Here is a 22,550-nt window from a genome sequence, read left to right on the forward strand (position 1 = left end):
CACAGGGCTTTTCATGGCATACACGCATTGTGGCTCTGAGATAGTGCAGGACCCTTCAAGGTTATTTGTTTTTTTTTTTTTACAAGATTAGCTGCCCCCAAAGACACAGAGTGACTCCCTAATGCTGGGTTCCCCAACTTAAAATACTCCACACTTCCTCTGACTTCAGAAATCAGCAGTTTGTTGTTTTGTTTTGCCCAGAAGCTGCCTGTCACTACTGAAAAACTTAGTATACTTACATGCCATCTACATAACTAAAGCAGCATCAAACTCTATTTGTTCCAGGACCTGCTTTTTTTGTGGAGGATGAGTTGTGTTTTATTTGCAGTCATGTTATGTTTCTTTATTAGACTGAACCTTAACAAAATATACGTACATATATGTATATACTCCTCCCAAAATGCAAATACCATTGGCCATTTGCGGAGGAAGGAAGAGCATCCTCTGTTTACCTGTTCATTTGCTAAAATCCCCCAAACCCCACCTTTCTAGACTCTCTGAATCAACCTGGGACTGAAGCCAAAGTCACCTGCTATATAAGACTGAGAGAACACAGGTGAACTACTCCTCCTGACCAACCTTAGACCCAGCATCCTTGTGCCAGACTCCACTCAAGATGGGGTTTGGCAGGAGGATACGGGTAACAGAATGGACTTTCCTGTTAGCAGTTTGCTGTATCCATCAGACAGGTAAGGAGTTTTTTGTTGTTGTTGTTTGTTTTTTAGATCTATTAATATATTTTAAGCAACTAAACTCATTTTATTGGTTCACTTAACAAATGGTTGCACTTAAATGAGACTTCTCTGTATGTTACTTTCATTAAATATTTAGTGTCTGCCTATTAACTGGACTGATTTAATTTAATGTTCCCTCAAGCCACTGAATATAACCATATTTGGAAGGCAGTCTTGCAGAGCAAACCAAAAAGAACCATTATTCATGTCCATTCATTCAAGTGTCAGTTGTTCAGTACTGGCTATGCCTTACAAAAGCATTTTATTTCTTTTGTGTTTTGTAGTGAGATTGATTATGAATGTTATGTTCTTTTTATACAATTTAAAACACTACATTTCCCCATTTCTAGACCAGATCACTGGTCATTCTTTTCCACCAACTAGGAGCTAGTATCAGATTCCTCAAGATTTCTTGCAGCTTCTTTTGCAAAAGAGACTGGAAGGGTATATTCATGTGGCAATGATTTTCAGTAACGTTTGTACATTGATAGCACAATAGGTGTGACATTTATGTAAATTGTTGGTTTTGAGTATGAGCAGGACTGGGAGATTTATCTGATGCATGCAATCCATCATTTTGTGTGTGTGGATTTTTTTTCTCCTGACAATATTACATTAATCAGGGCTGATCTTGTCAGATTTTATTAAGTCCTGTTCAGTTAATCGGACTGCTCAAATAGAAATTACTTGCATGAGTACAAGCTTGTTCAGTCAATTCCATTCATGTACAGTAATTACTGCCCTGTCAGTTAACATTTTAAAATCTGCAGATTGCCTCTGAATTTATATTTCATATCATTTTAAAAACAATCACAAGTGCAAATATAATTTTTGGCTATGAAATAAACATGTATAAGTTGATAAACAGGGTAAGTTGATTTTAGCAAAAAATACAACAGTCACTTTGAGTGTAAGCTTACACTCTTAGAGTTATACAACATCAGTCAAATCATCCTCAACAAGCTGAACAAGCAAGTTATTTGTAAGGTGCAATGCTAACCTGACAAATTGCTTTGATAAATGAATAGTGGTTAGACCAAGTCCAGTGAACTCCTCTGCATTCAAATCTCACTCTGTGAAAAATATTTTCAGATGTCCTAACTGACTACATAATATTGGCCTAATTCCATGCCGTCTTCACAAACATTTTGTGCCTGACTTTATATTCTAGGTCAAATTCCAAGTTTTATGAATTGATTGTAAAGGGAATTGCGTATTTGGATTGGCAGATGGATATAGGCCAGGCAGGGTGCATCCAGAAATATTTCTAATGATTTTCTCAGTTTCCAAATAATCAAAGAGTAAATTATCTTTCATATTCTTGTAAGTGAGAGGCACTTATTTTTATAATGGTCAACAATGTGGCATTGTGCAATTGCTAGATAAAGCAATACAGCTAGAATTTCCTTGAAAACTATATCTGCTAAATAAACAAAAGCCCATGTTATTTCCTTGAGAAAAATTAACAGACCAAAATATGTGTATATACTATTTTGCTTTGTTACAAAGGTTCTCACAGTAGAATAAAAAAAGCATTCACAATATAGGGTGGCTCTCACGTGAAGTCAGGATGATTTTATACCCGCTGAAGTTCCTAGGTGTTGCGTGAGAGCAAATTCTGGCCCATTATTAAGACTTACAGAGGCACTTTTTAGATTTTCTCAACAATTGTAATGATATGAATGTATTTACATAATCATATCATCTGTGATACCGAAAGACAAAGAGGAAGTGGAAAAAGCATAAAATTACTTCTTTGTACGACACTAGACTCACAAAGATAAATGAGAAAAGAACAAAAGTTTAGGCCTGAGAATAAACTTTTGTAGATACTAGGAGAACTTCTAAAGATGGTGAGGCTGCCCAGAACCCTCTCCTCCAAAGCCAACAGTCTCTTGGGGTCCTCTTTTGAAGTGGGGTATTTAATCCCTTCAGGCAGGCATCCTTCAGCTCTGGGATCAAGTACTCTGTCTGCTTACATGGTGGGCAGGGACACCATTTACATTAGAAATCCTTCCCTATTTGGTAAGTTGGGTGTTATGAATCTGGTTCAGAGTCTGTGGACTGTTTCCATCTATTGTATGAGCAAAAGGCGATGTAATTAAATTATACAGCCAGCTCCTCTTCAACTGACAAATTCTCTAGACACAAAGAGTGCTCATTCACATAATCCCGATCAGGATTCAGCTATTAGTCATTTCATAGCCTAAGTCCTCTGAAGATTAAGACTCAGCATGTTATAGGTAGGTGTTAGTCAACATGTTCCAAGCATGGTTTCTACATTCTGGGAAGATCGATTCCTTTGCAAGATGAAGTTGTAGCCATTGTTCTTAAATGGGAAATGCCTGCCATATTTACTTATAGAAACCAAGAGCTTAGAGCACCAAACCACTTAGAACCCAGGATCAGGTGTTTTGTTTTGTTTTGTTTTTTATTCGTGAAAGTGTTGATTTGTCATCTCTCAAAAATTCCATGCCAGTACATCCTCTTCCAGTTGAGCCATGCACGGAAACGAATTCAAAACTCATGGAGACAGAATAAAGAGGAGAACTCATCTGGAGGACAATTCATGTAGTTGAGCCAGTACCCATCTAACTGGAGATACAAAAATAATCCATGAGGCAAAGCACAAGAGTAGGACAGTTTAGACGTAGCTGAGAGCCTTAATCATGTGGCCACATGTCCTGCTTTTCCCACCTTTGCCATCATCCCACTCTTTTCAGCACCATGTCTCAGCTTCAGGTTGGTTAGCAAGAATCCTTGATCAGATAGACTTACAGCCTGATGTTTAAGGTTTTCTCCAGAGAAGCCACAAATTTGAACCATTTCAAAGTGAGAAGAGGGTCAGGATCAGGATTTCTGCTCTTTGGGGGAATGCTTAAGCTGCCAGTCTGTTGTATAAGACAGTGAGGAAATATCTCCTTTAGTAGTTGTGTTTTAGAAGAGAAGCATGAGAATGTCTCATTCTTGCACACACTGACTGTGGGGCCCTGAAGGTTCTTGAACAGATGGGCAGTCCTCATGCAGCCTTTAGTCAAGCAGTGATGCTTAAAACATGTGGAGTAAGACTGGGTTTAGTGTTCTGCTTACTTCTCCTGGATTACTGCTCAGTGTGTATGCACATCAGTCAGAGGTGTCTTGTTGCATCCTGCTGTCATGCCTTTGGATTGCCTCCAAAGGCAAAAGCCTTGTGCTTAGGCATTAAAGAAACTAGTGAAGTAGCTGCAGCCATCACTTGATCTAGCACTAAATGCCTTATTTTTTTTAACCAGTTCTGTGCTTTTTCTTAAAATTATGTAAATTCTATACAGCAATTTTAATAAATGACTTTCTTACATTTTGTGAATTCTTGCTACAATTTTCACATATTAGTGAGATTTAGTGCAGCAGTGAAATAAGGGATGTGATCCAGTCATTACAATTCCTTGTACTGAGTTTTAAGGGAAACAAAAAAAGCAGATATATATGAAAGGTTATTTGGATTTTGAACTATTTCTATTTGTAATAGAAAGTCTCTTTCTGTAATTACATTTTACTTCCTTTTTGGGTCAGATTCATTTTCTCTCATGTTACAAAGGACTCTCCCCTTTGTCTTACAGAGATGTATCTTTCTTCTTTGATCCTATCTAAATGTTTAACTTAGAAAGTTCAGATATAGGACATTGTACTTAAAATGCTTTTTACAATTTCTTCACAGGAGCTCAGACTGAAATACAGCAGGAAACAGGAAGTATCTACACTGAGGTTGTTCAGCAGGAACAAAACAGTATGTTGGTTTATACTCTGTGCATGTGTATTGTATTTGTATTTATTTGGCACATCTCTACTAAGCAATAAAAATGCCTAAAAACCTCTTTAGCAAATTGCTAGTGATGTAAATTAAAGATAGATGTTTTAGAAATCCACTGTGTAGGAGAACTGTAATGTCTTTATTAGACACCTATTACTAAGCCTACAGTATGGCTATATTTGCATAATAACAGGTGAATAAGAAAATAGATGTATGTTCATAGAGTGTAACACATGCAGATGTGCATGAATTTGTATATATAAAACCAAAGTAGAGTATACATGCAGGTATTTGGTTCCTTATACACAGGAGTTGAGACTGTGGCAAGATGTACAGTCAGTGGATGATGAGAAATCAAGATAGTAACCCAGATTCATTGATTTTCATTATATAATGACTAGTGATCATCCTGTACAATGGATTTGTGGTCGTTTCTAAGGATTTCTACCCAATTAACAGAAAAGTAATAGAGAGTGAAGTATAATCAAAATTTTTGTTTCCTCCTCAAACAGAGGAGGTGTAATTAGAAGGCAGCTGTGCTTCTGTACTAGCAACAGGCTACTTTAGTAGAGCTTAACCCTTTATATTGGTCAGTGTGTCTGAAACACTGCAATATTCAGAGCTGTGACTTTCTGCCTCTCCTAATACAATACAGAGTTTCATAAAAGGGTCAAAATTATTTGGTAGAAAATGCAGATCATGACAGTTGAAAGCAAGTTATTATTTAACTGTCCTGATTTTGAATTTTAATATGCGCTTTCAATATGATCCAAGGCCCATATGAAACAACACCAGGCTTAACATATTTAATTGGATCTGTCATATTAACTTGCTAGTCTTTTCGTTCTAGGTCAGTTTTAGATGCAAGTTTTGGTATTATTATACTAGCTTTGGTTTTCTTTCTTATTTTTTTTCTAGTTTCTGCTACAGTTTCACCTAAGGTCAACATCATCCAGACAATGCTGACAAATCCAATAATAACACGTAAGTAAAGGAAATTAAATGTATCTGGTAGGTATTCAGTTTTAGAGGAAATAGACAGAGGAATTTAATACAAACAGGGAAATGCACTAGTAAAGGTAGTCATGGAGTCATAAGAGGAGAAAGAGGATGGTTAAGAAACAGTATAATGTTGAACTGTTATATCAGATTAAATACGGACAATTAAATACCTGAACATAACTAAGACCATTTATAGGGGTATATATGATGAATAGCAGACTGAGAATAGCAGACTGAGAACGAATAAGAATGAACACATAGTGACTAGTTTCATAACACATAGATGGACAGAAAATAACTAAGGAGGTGGGCAGGGGAAAAATATTCAATGACAAAATGAAGCCTTGGACAAGTTGATTCACCACATTAAGACTGGGAATTTTAAGTCATTTTTTACAGCTAATTTTAAATTCACAGCTTCCAACCCTGCTCACAATGGCCACGTGTGCAGCACATGGGGCAACTTCCACTTCAAGACCTTTGATGGAGACATCTTCTACTTCCCTGGGCTCTGCAATTATGTTTTTGCATCCCATTGCAACACTCCCTATGAGGATTTCAACATCCAGATGAGACGTACGGTAGTAGAAAATACTCCAACAATCAGCCGTATTGCCATGAAACTTGAAGGTGTAGCTGTTGAGCTAACAAAGGATGTTGTCATGATTGATAGCAATGGGTAAGTTTATTCATAACACTTGTTTGGTAAACACAGATATATATTTTTTTTCTAACTGGCCAAGTACTTTCTTGTATTCTGGGGAAAATATATGCGTTCCTCAATAAATCTGACAATTTTACCCACAGAAATAATGAATAAGTTGCTGTTAATTCCACTCATAGTAAATCAATCATTTCTTTAAAGATTAACTCAAAAACAAAATTTGGATGAAAAATCCCAGGAAGTTGGGTCAAAATTCAAATCCACATTTGATGGTGTTGGACCATTTTATTAATTGCTTCTTTTTTCAACACAGCTGAATTATGGTTGAATCTTTATAGATACTGGATCACACAAGCTATTTCTTTTTATCAAACATCTGGATCAGAAAATATTTAGTATTCCTTCTGCCTGTTTCTAGAGTTCAACTGCCATACAGCCAGGCTGGAATTACAATAGAGAGAAGCAGCATTTATGTGAAAGTTGTCAGCAAAATGGGTGTTGTATTTATGTGGAATGAAGATGACAGTATTCTGGTAAGAACAGTTCCTGGAACTGTCTACACCTTCAAAGCCCAAAGAGCATGTCTTTGATTAAGCTAATCCCTACCTGTTTGAGGTTTATTACTGCCTTCTCATCTCATACTGTTGAGCAATTCTCCTTTAATAAAGACATATTTGCCTCTAGGTAGGCCTAAAGAAAATTATGTGGATTTACTTCTCATTGATAGACTTCTGCTTAAAATGGGGTGAAAAACCACATACATTATATCATTAACATATTAGCATCATTACAGATCCTACTTACCTCTTCAAGTATAATTTTGAGCAGAATTTCTCTCTCTTCATCATGGATTTAATTTTCTTTCTGAAGAATGAATAGAGAGAAAAAAGCTAAGAGCTCCTTAGATATTGCAATGAAAACTTATGTCTGTATCAGTAGCTTGGAATCTGTTCTAAATGCAGTCCAAGCAAGCTCTTCATTCTATCCCCCAGGTTTAAATTAGATTGCTAAATAAATTTACATAGCTTTGATGAAAAATGTTTAAGGGCAGCAGATGCAGGTGATTTCAGTGATCTTGAATGTATTTTAGAATGTATATACTAACTTCTATCAATGTCTATCAATTTAGTTGGAACTGCATGAGAAATATGCTAATCAGACCTGTGGGCTTTGTGGAGACTTCAATGGCATTCCAATTTACAATGAGTTCTATTCAAACAGTAAGTCTTCTAAACCATAAAAAATGGTTTCTGGTCTCCAACATGTATTTTGCATTCTTTTAGCTCTAACATCATCACCATTCCTCTTTCCTATCATGTTAAAGGATTTAGCCAGAGGTTATGATTCAATCTCTGTTCCAAAATATGCATTACAGAGATCAGATAACATGATTTAATACTTAAAGTGTAAATATAATACTTGTGCTAACAACAGACTGCTTATTTCTTGTATGACATGGTTTTATTTACCTAATCAGCTAACCCCATAAAGATAAGCCAGATTCTCACTAATAACATAAATAAATATAGAAATATATCTAATAAAATGAAAGGTAGTTATATTGTCTAGTCAGTACATTTATTGTTTCATTTCTCTCTTAAAATTAGAAATGCTTCTAATAATAACATATTGATTCTGATTTGAAAAGCCCAGGAAATAGCTTCTGGTTTACAGTTAATGAGCCTATTAGGCACAACGTCACAATCTTGAATATGTAATGCCATTCCACAAGTTACATCCACGTTTGCCTCCTGATATGCATAATCTGTATATGATCTATTCTCTATTATTTTATTCATTCTCAGTTGAGTCTTTTCCTAAACCTCGTATCTCAGCATTTCCCATTGTCCACATCCCTGTTTTAATTATTTTCTCTCTTACCTGCATGGTCTCAATATTATATGAAAATAGTTTCATAGAATCAGAGAATTTTTTATTTTTGTTATTTTTCAGTAAAAATCTTAGTTTGCATCTATACGTAATAGGCTCAGAATTGTTTTCTAATGTTTTTCTTTTTTCCAGGGTGCTGTGCAAGGTATACTGAGACAGTGATGTCAGTGTTTATTTTGGAAGGGATGATGATCAAAGGAGAAAGACTTAAGGCTGGCTGCCTTGGCCAGATTTGAAACAAATTCTTGACAGGAGAAAAAAATAATTAAACAAATAATAATAATAATAATAAAACCCCTCATTATTAAACTTCTTTTGCACAGATATGAAAATGACAGCCTTACAGTTTGGGAATATGCAGAAAATGAATGGGCCAACAGAAAACTGTGAAGACCCCACTACTTCCCTACCAGATAATTGCACAGATACTTTTGTAAGGATCTTTTTGATTAATCATTTATTTTTCTTTCAAATTTATCTGTACCCTTCTACAGCTTCAGAGGGATCAACAGGAAAAGACTTAAGGACAATAGAAAGTAAAGAGGGAAATGAAATTCTATTAAAGAATAATTTACCAGAGTAGCAATGCTAAAAACAATCTGATCCTTTCTATTTTCTGACAGTTTTTTTTTGATTGTGTGTGTTTTGTGTTTTTTTTTTTTGCCTCCCAAGGATGACATATGCCAGAAAACATTGACCAGCTCTTCATTTGCAGAATGTAATGATCTAGTTGATGTTACCGAGTACATTATGGCTTGCCAAGAAGATTTGTGCCGCTCTGAAGAGTCAAAAAATGCTTCATGTATCTGTGACACCTTTGCCGAATACTCCCGACAGTGCGCTCATGCTGGTGGGGAACCTCTGAACTGGAGAACCTCAAAACTGTGCCGTAAGTATCACTGGAGATAGCCTTACTTTATGCTCAACAAATAAAAAGCAATATGTTCTCAAATGATGCTAAAGATGCACGGAAAATTACAAGCAATGCAAGACTATTCTCCAGAGGGTTCTGATGTACAAGCTGCAGCAAGAAGACTTCAGAAGAACTAAGGGTTTTAATGCAAACTGGTTTAAACGCACTTAAATGGATATGCTTACTCAGAGTTGAAGTGCTATTGAATTAACTGAAACAATAAAAGAAGCAAATAAAGGGGAAAGAAGAAAGGTCATCTGCTTACTTACATTCCTGTTTTTCTCCTTTTCTGATGGTGGCTACAGCATGTTTTACCCTCATTAATTAACTGACTGAGTCTTCACAGGTGTTTGTCTTTTTCGGCACCTGTTTACCTTTTGTTGCTTAGTAGTTTGCACCACTGTTTGCACTGAATTAAACACAGAGCATTATGGGGTGTAGCTGTTGATACTGTCACCGATGTTTGTTCCAAAATAAAATCCCCTAGTGTACTATTTGCCCTTCCAATGGTATCTTTAAAATCCAAATATAATAAAGCCTTAGGAACTTGAGTCTTACATTTCCCTAGAAATACAGGTATTCTTGAAAAAGATGCCTTCAACAGAAACCTCACTAGCTGTCTGGGGTCATTATCTTGGTGTCCCTGGAAATTCTGTAATTGTGCCCACAGTTCAGCACCAGTTGTCTTTAGACACAGTCATGAAGAGCAAATCTCAACTGTGAAACATGGATCTGGGTAAAAAGCTTTCAAATTTTGAGAGGTGGGGATGGATCTGCAGTTTAGTGTGGTTTTAGCTGAAAAAATGTAAATGAACACACACATATATATATTTTTCATATACAGTAAACAATTTGACTGAAAGAAAAAAATCTCTCTTTCTTTAACATTTCAGCCAAGACGTGTCCTTACAACATGGAGTACCTGGAGTGCAGCTCCCCCTGCACTGATACATGCACCAATCCTGAACGATCTCAGTTTTGTGAAGAGCACTGTATGGACGGCTGTTTCTGCCCCCCAGGCAAGTTCTTTTCTTATAAACTCATGTCTTTGATCTCAAAAACAACAGCCTACCTACAGGATTTGGGCAAGTTCCATGGAGCTTAGAGCTCCTATATTTACATTTTTCATAGCTGCAAGTGACAAGCATTTATCATTTATCAACTGAGGAAAGACATCTCAACTGATTGCCAGTACACATGCAATATTTAGAGAGCAGGAAAGGAGAACAGCAAACACATCAAGACTAATCTCAACACACCACCTGTACTATAGTAACTCCCTCTTTCAAAACAGGTGGAATTTAAGAATAAAAAGGTTGAATCCTTCAGTCTGCATAGTTCTACTGTCCTCAGCATAGGCATGACCATTCACAATAGCTGGAGCTCTGTCTCCAAAACATTATTTAGGATTACTAACAAGCAAACAAACAAAAATATTTTCCCCAAACATAGGAAATGTCTCTTCAAATGATTTTTATTTTTTTTTAAAGGAACTGTGTTTGATGACATAAACAATTCTGGCTGCATCTCCCGCCAACAGTGCTCTTGTATTTACAATGGCAAAACCTACACTCCAGGAACTTCTTTTTCAGACCAGTGCCATTCCTGGTAACCCTCCCCCCCCTTTTTTTTTTAACCTTACTATTTCCTCTAATATATTTAATGAGTTTAATGGTTTACTATTTGCAATGACATCATTGGTAATTGATCTGTGTATTTAACTGACCACTACAGTTCCAAAATAACCCTAAAGAACGTTCTTTGTTTTATTTAGCAACAACCTTAAATATCTTTGCACTCGACATCAAAGTGATCAAAGTAAGGATTTACAATGTTTAGATTTCTCACCAGTGAATTAAAGTGCTTCCTCTGTTCATTTTGTTCAAACATTTGGGCTTCTCTAAAGGGAATGAAATTGCAGTAATTTATGTATTTGCAAATATTTATTTTCTCTGCAGAAAACAAGAGATGATAATAACAACCTCAGTTTCACATTTTTTTTTTCCAGTACCTGTTCAGTACCACGCTACCTCAGAAAAAACATATGCTCTGTATCAGGAGTAGATTTGGGGCTACAGTTCTGTTTCTGATGTATTTATAAAACAAAACAGAAAATGTTTTAATTTGGTATTGTGCTTTATGTTAGTTGCAAAAGACAAGCAATTACACATCCAGTACTTGTTGCTATAGAGTTCACCTGTTACTCCCTTTGATGCTTTACATCACATATTCACAATATTTTGGAAAGTCTTAAAAATGGACTTACTGTGTATTTAATCTATAGATTGAAGGAAAAATAGTACTAAAATAGCTGAACCTAATGTCATTTAATTCCTTTCACTCTGACTGCTATTACTGATTTCAGCTAATTTTATCCTTTCTGCTCCAGTACATGTAACGGAGGCCAATGGAGTTGCACAGACATGTCATGCCCAGGAATATGTTCAGTGGAGGGAGGCTCACACATTTCCACATACGATCAAAAACAGTATGATGTCCATGGAGACTGCACATATGTCCTTTCTAAGGTGGGAATCAGATAGTACTTGATGATAAAGCCTTATACATTTGCAGAAAGTGATCTCAATCAACACTTTTGAAACTTACCTCTTTTGGTGTATATACATTGAATTTCTTTCACTTAACCAGATGCTTACAGGAACATATGCTTCCATTCAAATGACTTTATTATTAGTTAACTATTACGATGTCATGCAACTGTATATGGTGGTTTCCAGAGAGTTTCCAATTCTGTGATATAACAGTTGCTGAAGAGCACTGGTTTTTAAATTATTGGTTAATCTACATTCTTCAGTGTGATTAATCCAGCTCTCTTACTGGGTTGCATAATTTTATCCTGTTACTGTATTTTATGGCACTGGGCCATATTGTATGCCAAGTCTGAAAAATTACACTAACAGTTCAGAGAAAGAAAAGGAAAATAATCTTTAATAAATAAGACTATAATTTCTCATTCATTTCTAGGGAGTTCAAATACAGAAAAACCAGTTCAAGTCAACTGATACATTTCATTTGGGTTTTGAACTGTTCTAAAGATGAATCAAAAGAAATAGAGAAATTGAAAGTTAATTATAAACAAAACATTTCATTACAGCAACGTGCAAGTGAAATGGTTTGATCTTTGGGGGCTTCTTGTGCTTCTTCTTTGATTTCTTTTTTTTCCCATTTGCACAATTAAGTTCAAAAAATCTTTATTGATGTTTTCCTGAAAAATGTTTTATCTGAAATTTTTGTCTAGCTTGATACCATCTCCAGAAGGATAAGAGATACAGTGTAATTTAATCAAACATTAGCATTAGGCATGAATAAAAACTCTGAATATGGATACTATCAATTAAATGCAGAAACAGATGCAAATTCTCTTTTGGTTCCTAAACATTACAAAAGGCAAAACTGAATCTTAGGCCAAAGAAGGCTTAGTTTTCAGGATAATACAAAAACATAAATATTTTTTTCAGAGTTGAGAGAGAATTTGACAGGGAAAGCTTCTGTATTTAGCCTTTCCTTAAATAACAGTTGACTTCTTTTTCTCAGCACTGTGAAGATGAAACATTCACCATCCTGGCAGAACTACGCAAGTGTGGCCTGACGGACACTGAAACATGCTTAAAGACAGTGGCCCTCAGCATGAATAAAGGACAAAATGTAAGAATGAAAAATAAGCATGAGAAACAACTATTAAAAATGTAAACAGCAAAGAAGCTGGGTCTTAGTCAGGGAACTGCATTTCCCTCTCAACACATGGGATAAGTACATGTTACTTTTTAATTAAGTGAAAATAAATTTATTTTATTGTCAAAAAGAAATAAGTAGTAAATCTGCCTTTCTGGAAGGTCATTAAGAAAAAGCAGGAAAAAACACACTTTTCTCTGCCAATCAGATGAAAAAACATGACCTTGTAGTTTACAAACTACAAGTAAAACAGTAAGGGGTGTACATGTAATTCATCACAAAGTTGTGTTCATAGAAATCAAATGATGTAATTCACTAATGAGTTGAGAAAGACTTTTTAAAAGCAATTCTATTTTGGCAGGGAAGATAGTAAAGTGTTCAAAGTAGAACAGGAGGTGAAATCATAAAAAGTGATTAAAATTTTTTAATTAAAATTTCTTTAATTAATATCACTGGAGTCATAATTATTATTATCTTTTGGACTATAGTAATCCTTCACCTGGCTTGTTCTTACTCCTCTTCCTTAACAGCTCATTGTGGTCAAACCTGATGGTGGTGTGTTTGTGAACTTGATCTACACCCAGCTGCCCATCTCAGCAGGTATTTTTTTTTCCTCTAACAGCCTATGAGTGGTAGGCTCAGAACTTGAACTCTATACCTGCTTGTTGTCTTAAACAACAGAAGATGAAAGGACTGGGAGTTGTTCAGAACCTGCATGCTCTAACCTTGATTCTCTTTGGGATATTTTCTGAGTTGTGCAAGTGCTTTTAAAGTAGAGGTGTGAAGTTCAGTGTCAGAAATAAATGTGAGACAGTACAAGCATAGGTGAGAGTTGAAATAGAAGTAAACAATTTTTACACTCTACTGATTTTAGTCTCTGTAAAGTTTACTTCATTCTCACTGCCCAAAACAGAACATGAAAGACAGCTGATTACTTTATGTTGGTTTTTTGTTTGTTTATTTTAACATAATACTGTACTCCCACAACTCAGATACAAATTTGATTTTTGACGTCTCAAAAACTAATGATTCTACCTTATACTTCTGACTTCCAGATCCTGCTTATTTTCCCTGTCCAGTGGAGTGAGGGCCTGAAGTATGCTTAGAAACAAAAACAGATTATTTTTGTGTGTGTTTGTTCCATTTTCTTTTTGTGTGTTTTTTTGTTTATTTGTTTGGTAATGCCATGCCATACAGCTTTTCCTTCTTATTCTCTCAAGAGTAATCCCCAAATGCTTAATATTGAGACAGTGAATAAAGTTAACAATTTGGTAGCTACAAGCAAATTCTTAACTGTACATTTTGATTTATATCTCTGAATAATTTTTGAAAAGGTTTTCTTTATTTTACCTAGGAATTTGCAACAATTGCAATAGAAATTCAATGAGAATTGTGTAATCATGCACTGGATTAGCCTTTCTGGCTAAAATTAGCATTTTCTGGATTAACCTAATCCATATCCTAACCTAATCCAATCTGTATGAACCTAATCCAGAAAACGAGCATTCTGTTTTTCTTTTATAGCCAATGTCACCATCTTCAGACCTTCATCATTCTTCATCATCATTCAGACAAATTTTGGTCTCCAGGTTGAAATCCAAATCACACCCATCATGCAAGTGTTCATTAGAATTGATCATCAGTTCAAAGACCAAACCTGTGGTAAGTGAATGACATTTAAGAATGAAATTTAAGAACATCTTGCTTAATGTCTTTTGTCTAGTACAGACAGTATAAACTTTTCACTGTTTTTCAACAGGTCTCTGTGGAAATTTCAATAATGTCCAAACTGATGACTTCAAGGCCATGAGTGGAGTAGTTGAAGGAACAGCAGCAGCATTTGCTAATACATGGAAAACTCAGGCTTCATGCCCTAATATCCAGAGCAGTTTTGAAAACCCTTGTGCACTCAGCGTTGATAATGGTAAATACTTCTTAATATTCTTTTCTCTTTTTTTTTCATTCTAGATTTTTTTCTAGATTATTTTTCCTCATCACTAAGGAAAACACATCTGTTAGAAAGAACATAAGAGAATGAAGACTTGTATATTTGTTGAAAATCAGAATATTCACAGTGAAAACAAAAGGGATAGGTAATGAGGTAAAGGAATAGTCCTGGAAACATAAGTGAAAGAAACTGTAATCACTGAAAACAGAATATCTAAGCTGACAACTTGGTGTCAGAGGAGTGGATCACAGGAGCATCTTTGGAAATTGCTTAACTCAAGTTCTTCAACAGCTCCATTACACCATTGGTTTTAGTAACTTTAGTCCACAAGCTGAGTGGAAAAAAAAAATAGGAGAGTTTTGATGTAACTTCAGAACTGTTTTCACAAACCTGGGCAATGGGTTTTTGTGAGTGATGAAATACAAAGAGTAATGAGCACTTGCACTGTTTGTTCTTTTCACAGAAAAATATGCTCAGCATTGGTGTGGACTACTAACTGACAGTGAAGGACCTTTTGCTGATTGTCATTATGCAGTGAATCCTTCTACTTACCACACGGTAGTTTGTTAGGCTGTTTACCTCCTTAGAAACTACAGAAGTAGGATCATTACAACTAGCTACCAGGAAGACACTGTCACAGACATGTCTCTCATGGTCTTATGCAATGCCTGCATTTTCGTTTCTGCACTGCTCTTCTTCATTTCAATATGTGTATCTGTTTTATGTTGTAACATTACCTTATTTCAATTGTCAGTCTTGGCTTTGTCACCCTGACCTGCTTGTAAACGCAAAGGCAGCTATTTATGCCTGGATGGACATACACATATAGTAGGAAATTTATATAAAGGCATATCAAATGCTTATTTGAATATTACAGTGAATTAGCTCACCAATCTTATATCTCAATAACTACTTGGCACTGAAAGCCCAGTGCCTAATTACCACCATTCTGTTGTCAGTGTACTGCCAATCCTTCTTCTCACTATGAATTGAGATACTGATGCTGATGAAATGATGTGTCTAGACTGCATAATATGAATATTTATATATATATATATTTGTATGATATTGTGCTGAATATTCATAAATATGGGTTCAGATGAAGCTGTTAAATGTGTAACAGACTTTAAAACTACTATTTCACAATAATAACTTTAAACATCAGTTGTATTTCCATTAGCTTCATTCTCTCCAGCCAGGAAACTTAGATAATGATTGGAAAGTAACTGGATGTTAGTGTGACTGAGCATATCTGAGGAAGGATTTGTGCATGAAAACAGATAGGTAACTTTTTTTCTTTTAGATTGACAGTCATGCAAATGAGACTTTATTTTTCTGTTCGTTCCTAGAACTGCATGTTTGACACATGCAACTGTCAAAACAGTGAGGATTGTCTGTGTGCAGCCCTCTCTTCCTATGTGAGAGCTTGTGCTGCAAGAGGAATCCAGATAAGTGGATGGAGGACTGATGTCTGTTGTAAGTACTTAACACTATTCCCTTTCTTAAGAGCACCTATCAATAAAAACTGTTGATCAAAGATAGTTTTATTGTGATTTCTAGGGAAACATGGTAAGTGTGGAGGAAGGGATTTTGTTAAATGCACTCCTGTAAGTAATTCTCTGCTGTTACCTTAGAATCAATCCATTACTGGCAAGAGTAAGTATAAATAGATGGGAGACAGCTCGACTAGGAAACAGATTGTTGTCAATGATGTGCCTTCACCAGTTTCTGCACAACTTTGAATCTAACTATAGCTTTACATATCACAACTTGTTGTAGAGATAAATATGACATATTGGAATAACAGCATTAGTAATACTAACCAGAAGACTGAAAAATTAAAGATGTCTTGAAGCTAGGTTCCACTGATCCAGTAGGTCTGTTTTCAGCATACCAGAAGACATTCAGGGAGACATCTTGGCTCATACATCAGAAGTTTAAAAGTCTCAGCAATGAACAGAAATGCCAAATGGAGGTGTCTTTCCAAACTTCACTTGAAAAAAATATTTTCTTTATTGCATACATCACTTGGCTTACTCCACATGTACAGTAGCTTTTCAGGTCTAACTCTGGAAGTGTTCAAAAATACATTTATATGAAAGATGCAACATAGGCAGAGGTGTACAGTATTGTTTACCTGTTATTTTTTCTGCCTACTCTTTGTTTCTTCCCACCAAAAATTACCATCTGGAATTAACGAACCTTTTTTTTTTTTTTCCTAACTCTCTCAAGCAAAATACACCACCTCATGTCCCAAATCCCTAAGTTACAGTTATAACATTGATTCCTGTCAACCCACTTGTCGCTCTCTGAGTGAGCCTGATGTCACATGCAACATTAAGTTTGTCCCACTTGATGGCTGCACCTGCATAAATGGAACCTACATGGATGAAAGTGGCAAATGTGTGCCTTCTAATGAATGCCCCTGTTACTACAGAGGATCTCCCATACCACTTGGAGAAGCTGTTCATGACAATGGGCTTGTATGGTAAGGGGAGCTTTTGCAAAGCACTCAAGCAATAGTATATGTATTTTCTCATTAAAATATGCTGCATTTAAATTGGCCTCACTCTGCCTGAGATTCAATATAGTGCTCTCATAAACTTTTTTTTTCAACTTTTAAGAATGCAGCATACATCCAGATTGATAAAGCAATTGTATTTACATATATTTTTTATTTAATTCCACAATTTGTCAGGCATAAAATATATGATAGAACCAGCAATGGGAGATCTAATGAGAAAGTAAGCAACAAGCAGAGACATACACCCATTTTAAGCTATGATTTTTCCTTTTAAGCAGTAATGGATATCATATGAAAGCACCATTGGTAGTGGTGTTGAGAGAAATTCTTTCCTAGGATTGCAAAATAGCATTCAGGAATTCAATGTATTCCTTAGAAAGTATGGAAAAGATAGAAGTAGCTCTCTGTCTCAATACATGGTTGAGCAGAAAAAAAAAAAAAATGTTTTTCCCTTTCTTACAGCACTTGCACACAGGGAAGACTGGATTGCATTGGAACACCTGATCCAATTCCAGGTAAAAAATAAAAATAAAATATCTTCCACTTGTCTTTTTTCTGTGCCAGGTTTTGGACAGAAACAATCAATACAATTGATACTTCTTAATGGATTTTTAAATAATAGAAGTCTTTCTTTTATAGTTATAGTGCAGCAGTTATTGTAAAAGGCAGAAGTGAACTTAGATTCGTGGTAAAACCTGTTGTTCTAAAAGATTTTTTTTCTGAAATACCATGGGAAGTTCTGAGAATTCAGTGCTCTGAAGTGAATTTATAATTGGATTCCTATTTAACAGGTTGAATAGGGACAGCAGTCCCTACTAACTGAAATGTGAAAATTCCAAGAATTTCTAGATTTTATTTTATTTTATTTTATTTTATTTTATTTTATTTTATTTTATTTTATTTTATTTATTTATTTATTTATTTATTTATTTATTTTTTTACAGCTACTGCTGTGGGTTAAACACTATGCCATTTCTTATTGCTCTTATTTTTTCCTTCCTCTAGTTTGTAAATCTCCCATGGTCTACTTTGACTGCACAAACACCACTGCAGGAACAACTGGTGCAGAATGTCAAAAAAGTTGCCAGACTCTGGATATGAAGTGTGTAAGTATGTCATAGCAGGATGAAATGGCACTTCCAGGTTTTGTCCCTGGCCTTGGTCCTACAACCATTGCTGATCTAACTCTTCTACTGTGAATTTATAACACAGATACTTTGTTCTTATAGTAAAATCGCTGAAACTTGTTATGAAGAATTAACAATAGGACCCTAAGACAAAAATGTAATAAAGTAACATCCAATTTAAATTTTAAGATCAGTGTCAAACTTTCTTCAGCTACTGCATATAACAGTAGTTAGTAGTAAAAATATCAAGGGCTTTGCCACATGTTTCTTCCACTCATTCTTTCCCATACCATGATGCAATTGTGAATTTATTGCACACCTAATTACATATAATTATCACTCCATTGAGGTACATGATAGCCATATTACATTTCACAAATTACCCCGAATCTGATAAATCAGTTTTCAGTATAGCTCACCCAAACAAACAAACGAAATTTACTTGTTTTCTTTCTGAAGCTCCATTCTTTCAATCACAGTTCACCCATTACAAAGTGTAAGTCTTCTTCAGCAAAAAAGAGCAAGACTTAAGATTGAATATGTTTCAAATTTCACACACACTCCAACACAGCAATAAATAGAATAGTATTGAATATATAGAATAGAATAGAGTAGAATAAATAAAACATTTAACAGATTTATAATCTAATAAATCAATGGCTAATAACTTCCTCTTTGTTCTAGAGGCCTATTAGTACTTCATTATCCTCTCTTATTTCAGCTGGGCAGAAATAAGACAAAGACATTGTATAATAATTTAATCTTCTTTTGTCTATTGTAATTATTTCGTTCTGAAATTATATCTTCCTCCTGACTTTTCCAGTATAGCACACGGTGTATATCTGGCTGTGTGTGCCCAGCTGGGCTTGTGTTAGATGGGAAGGGTGGTTGTATTCCTGAAGAGGAATGTCCATGTATTCACAACGAAGCCATGTATCAGCCTGGGGAAAAGATCAATGTTGACTGTAATACCTGGTAAGTATTTCCTGGGAAGTTGCATTCCTGGTTCCATCATTTGTCTTTTAAAAGATCTTAAGTAGTTCAGCAGTGAGGAAAGATTTGGACTATGCATTTCATCAACTGATGGATCATTTAATTTTGGATTCAGTAGTATGAGCAAATTTTCTTCTGTTGTAGGCAGATGTCCAAAACACAGAATGGAAGGAAAGCTTTGGGACTGCAGTGTCATTAAGTATTATCCTATTCTGCAGATCGTGCGTTCAGACTAGCAGACCAGAACTTTGCTTTAATTCTTCACATGAGAAATGTAAATGACTATTTTACCTGCAGAATCAATATAACATTTACCAGGGGTCAGGTGACAAACAAATACCAAGTTTTAAGGACATGTCTACACAGAACAGTGAGTTATTTTACTATTAAAATGTTTAATTCTCATTCCTAGTGTGTGCAAGGATAGGATGTGGGAATGCACCGAAGATCAATGTCTGGGTACTTGTGCTGTTTATGGAGATGGGCATTATATTACCTTTGATGACAAAAGATTCAGCTTCAATGGAAACTGTGAATATACACTAGTCCAGGTACTGATAATTGCAGTAACAAACTGTAATGTAGTCTTGATCTTGTCTACAGCAATGATATATTTCTAAATTTTATTCTCTACCCAGGACCACTGTGGGAAAAGTGGCACAGTCAATGGGACCTTCCGGGTTGTAACTGAAAATATTCCTTGTGGCAACACTGGGACAACTTGCTCAAAATCTATCAAAGTTTTCCTAGAGGTAAGTAGGATCTGCATACAGACCAGTTTTGTTCTGTATCTGTGTAAGACTTAGGAGAAATCAAGTAGCCATCGCTGCAAAGAAGTTGGAGAAGATGTTTTAAAAAGCAAGTCAACTTGTAAATTAAGCTTAAATCAAAATCAGGTGAAATATTTGGTAGAACTTCCTAGTTTTCTGTCGTTTCCACTTCCCATCCTTACAAAGCTATCTTATACTACCCTTGGACAAACTACCTCTCTACAGGAAAACTGTCTTTAGCAGAAATTTGGTCTATCATGTCAGAAGATTCTTTTATTCTGTGCAATATATTTCACCCATGACTACCAAGAAACCCTTTTTCAATATACACCATTTAAAATACTTTTTTACCACCGTTTACGAAACCTGAGATTTGAACCATATAATTTAGATTTATTGCATTTGTATTATTAATTTTCATTATTCAAACTGCTTTCAGTACTCTTAAAAGTGGGAAAACATAATAGCACAGTTGTAGCTATTGGATTCATTTCTAATCACCTTTTTCTCTTGTTTCAGAGCTACGAACTGATACTTGGTGAGGAGCATGTCAGTGTGGTAAAGAGAGGACAAGATGGTGAGGTGCCATACACAGTCCGCTATATGGGTATGTACTTGGTAATTGAGACCACCAGCGGACTGATTCTCATGTGGGACAAGAAAACCAGCATCTTCATCAAGCTCAGCCCTGATTTTAAGGTGCGGAACTAGCAATTCAATGGCAGTTTAAGTGTAGATTTGTACTGGATGTGAATTTTGGTGAGACCTAACCAAGATCGCAAGAACAGGTGATGTCTCTCACATTCCTACAGGACATCATATGTTGTTTTACATTCCTCTGGTATCTTAGGAACCCATTGCAGCATCCTGCTGCTGTTTGGATCTACTAAGACAGTGTTTAGTGCCTATTTGGCCTGATAGAACTTGAGCTGGCAAACTGCTTTTGCAGACTTGACTTCACTAAAATTACCCAGTGAACCTCAGTAAAGATTATCAGACCTCATTAAAATTACATAGCTACATGTATAGAAATCAACTGAGTAGTCCTGATCTTGGAAGTAATCCATTGTTTTCCGTACACATTGATACACAAATCAAATTACTGTAGTTCAAGAACAAGGAAGTAAAATATTATAAGTGAAAGTCTCTTGTAAAACTCTATCATGGATTTTTCAAGCATGTATCTGAACTGGTGATAACGAAAATATATTCCTGTTGTCATGCTCTCTCTTATAGCTTATGGTATGTAAGAACTAAAAGCTGTCATAGATTAGGAATTTGCTATCTGACTGAATACCACAGTGACATTTCAATTATGTGTACACAAATCTAAGTGCAATTTAGAACTAGGTACAAAAGTTCATTTTAATACCACAGGTTCTTTTGCTGCCTAGCCCACTGGCACGTTATAGGAACAGTAGCAATATGGAAAGTATGAACTTTAGATTCATAGAGAAATCATAGCATCCATTGTAACCTATCACCATGTTACATATCCATAAATCTGGAATGAGAGCTACTTCTGGATGTGCAAGGAAAATGTCATTTCTTTTTCTACCTGTCTGCCGTCATAACAGTACAAACTCAATGAGTAGGTTACATGCTGGACTGGTAGTATTTATGATAGCTCTGTAAGACTGTCTTTTATACATACATTTATTGGATAAAACAAGGCACAAATGAAAAGTGTAGACATCTGTGTCATCAGTTGAGTCCTCATTTCCTTGCTAGAGATGTACATCAAAGATGGTAGAAGAAAATGACCAAGCCAGTATTGTTCAGATTTAAAAGATGAAAACTCATTAGTAGTTTCTAGCCTTAGTGATCATGTTCTATTGCTGAGGAAACAGATGGCTGTTTTTCCAAAATATCTAAACCTGTATCTTCAAAGGATGAGTAGGTTCAGGAAAGTTAGAATAGAACAGCACCACTCTAAGAGCTGAATTTCATGTATTCTTTCAGTTTCAGATTTTGCTTCAAGTTTTCTCACAACCATCATTATTTTATTTCCGTTTGCAGGGCCAGATCTGTGGCCTGTGTGGAAATTATGATGGCAACGGCATCAATGACTTTACTACAAGGAGTCTATCTGTTGTAGAGAATGTCCTAGAGTTTGGAAACAGCTGGAAAGTATCTTCTACATGTCCTGATGCTAACATCATAAAGGACCCATGTTCTACCAACCCCTATCGAAAGTCCTGGTCGGAAAAGCAGTGTAGCCTCATCAATAGCAATGTCTTTGCTGCCTGTCACTCTCAGGTATTACCAGGGCAAGAGTTTACTCTGTGAAGACTAAGTCTGTGCATTACTGAAGTTAAAAAGAAGGCTATCCTCAAAAATTCTGCCAAACGTACCTCATTCATTAGCCAGTATATTTCATTTCAAATTGTGTCAGGAAAACTTCAGTCTGAATCTTGCCCAATGGGACAGATTTATAGCCCCTACTTGTAAAAAGTAATAGGCCATTGAGTTCATAGGAAATAATACTGACTTGGAAAAGAA

General features: G+C 35.6%; 1 protein-coding gene across 1 annotated transcript in view; it reads left to right on the forward strand.

The window, feature by feature from the left end:
* The first annotated feature begins 549 nt into the window (after positions 1-549).
* The window catches only part of LOC101798382 (uncharacterized), a 40,311-nt gene continuing 18,310 nt past the window's right edge, over positions 550-22,550 (forward strand). Inside the window, exons 1-25 of the mRNA XM_072038385.1 lie at positions 550-689; positions 4,432-4,500; positions 5,443-5,508; positions 5,944-6,205; positions 6,609-6,723; positions 7,320-7,410; positions 8,404-8,513; positions 8,753-8,969; positions 9,887-10,012; positions 10,484-10,601; positions 11,383-11,521; positions 12,549-12,659; positions 13,217-13,286; positions 14,211-14,348; positions 14,446-14,610; positions 15,098-15,192; positions 15,984-16,110; positions 16,867-17,122; positions 17,621-17,673; positions 18,164-18,264; positions 19,109-19,260; positions 19,691-19,829; positions 19,917-20,030; positions 20,568-20,747; positions 22,068-22,307. Coding sequence (XP_071894486.1) covers positions 617-689; positions 4,432-4,500; positions 5,443-5,508; positions 5,944-6,205; positions 6,609-6,723; positions 7,320-7,410; positions 8,404-8,513; positions 8,753-8,969; positions 9,887-10,012; positions 10,484-10,601; positions 11,383-11,521; positions 12,549-12,659; positions 13,217-13,286; positions 14,211-14,348; positions 14,446-14,610; positions 15,098-15,192; positions 15,984-16,110; positions 16,867-17,122; positions 17,621-17,673; positions 18,164-18,264; positions 19,109-19,260; positions 19,691-19,829; positions 19,917-20,030; positions 20,568-20,747; positions 22,068-22,307 — 3,327 coding nt within the window. The 5' untranslated portion in view covers positions 550-616. The remainder of the gene's footprint in view (positions 690-4,431; positions 4,501-5,442; positions 5,509-5,943; positions 6,206-6,608; positions 6,724-7,319; positions 7,411-8,403; positions 8,514-8,752; positions 8,970-9,886; positions 10,013-10,483; positions 10,602-11,382; positions 11,522-12,548; positions 12,660-13,216; positions 13,287-14,210; positions 14,349-14,445; positions 14,611-15,097; positions 15,193-15,983; positions 16,111-16,866; positions 17,123-17,620; positions 17,674-18,163; positions 18,265-19,108; positions 19,261-19,690; positions 19,830-19,916; positions 20,031-20,567; positions 20,748-22,067; positions 22,308-22,550) is intronic.

Source organism: Anas platyrhynchos, chromosome 5 (assembly GCF_047663525.1).
Source record: "Anas platyrhynchos isolate ZD024472 breed Pekin duck chromosome 5, IASCAAS_PekinDuck_T2T, whole genome shotgun sequence".
Taxonomy (NCBI): domain Eukaryota; kingdom Metazoa; phylum Chordata; class Aves; order Anseriformes; family Anatidae; genus Anas; species Anas platyrhynchos.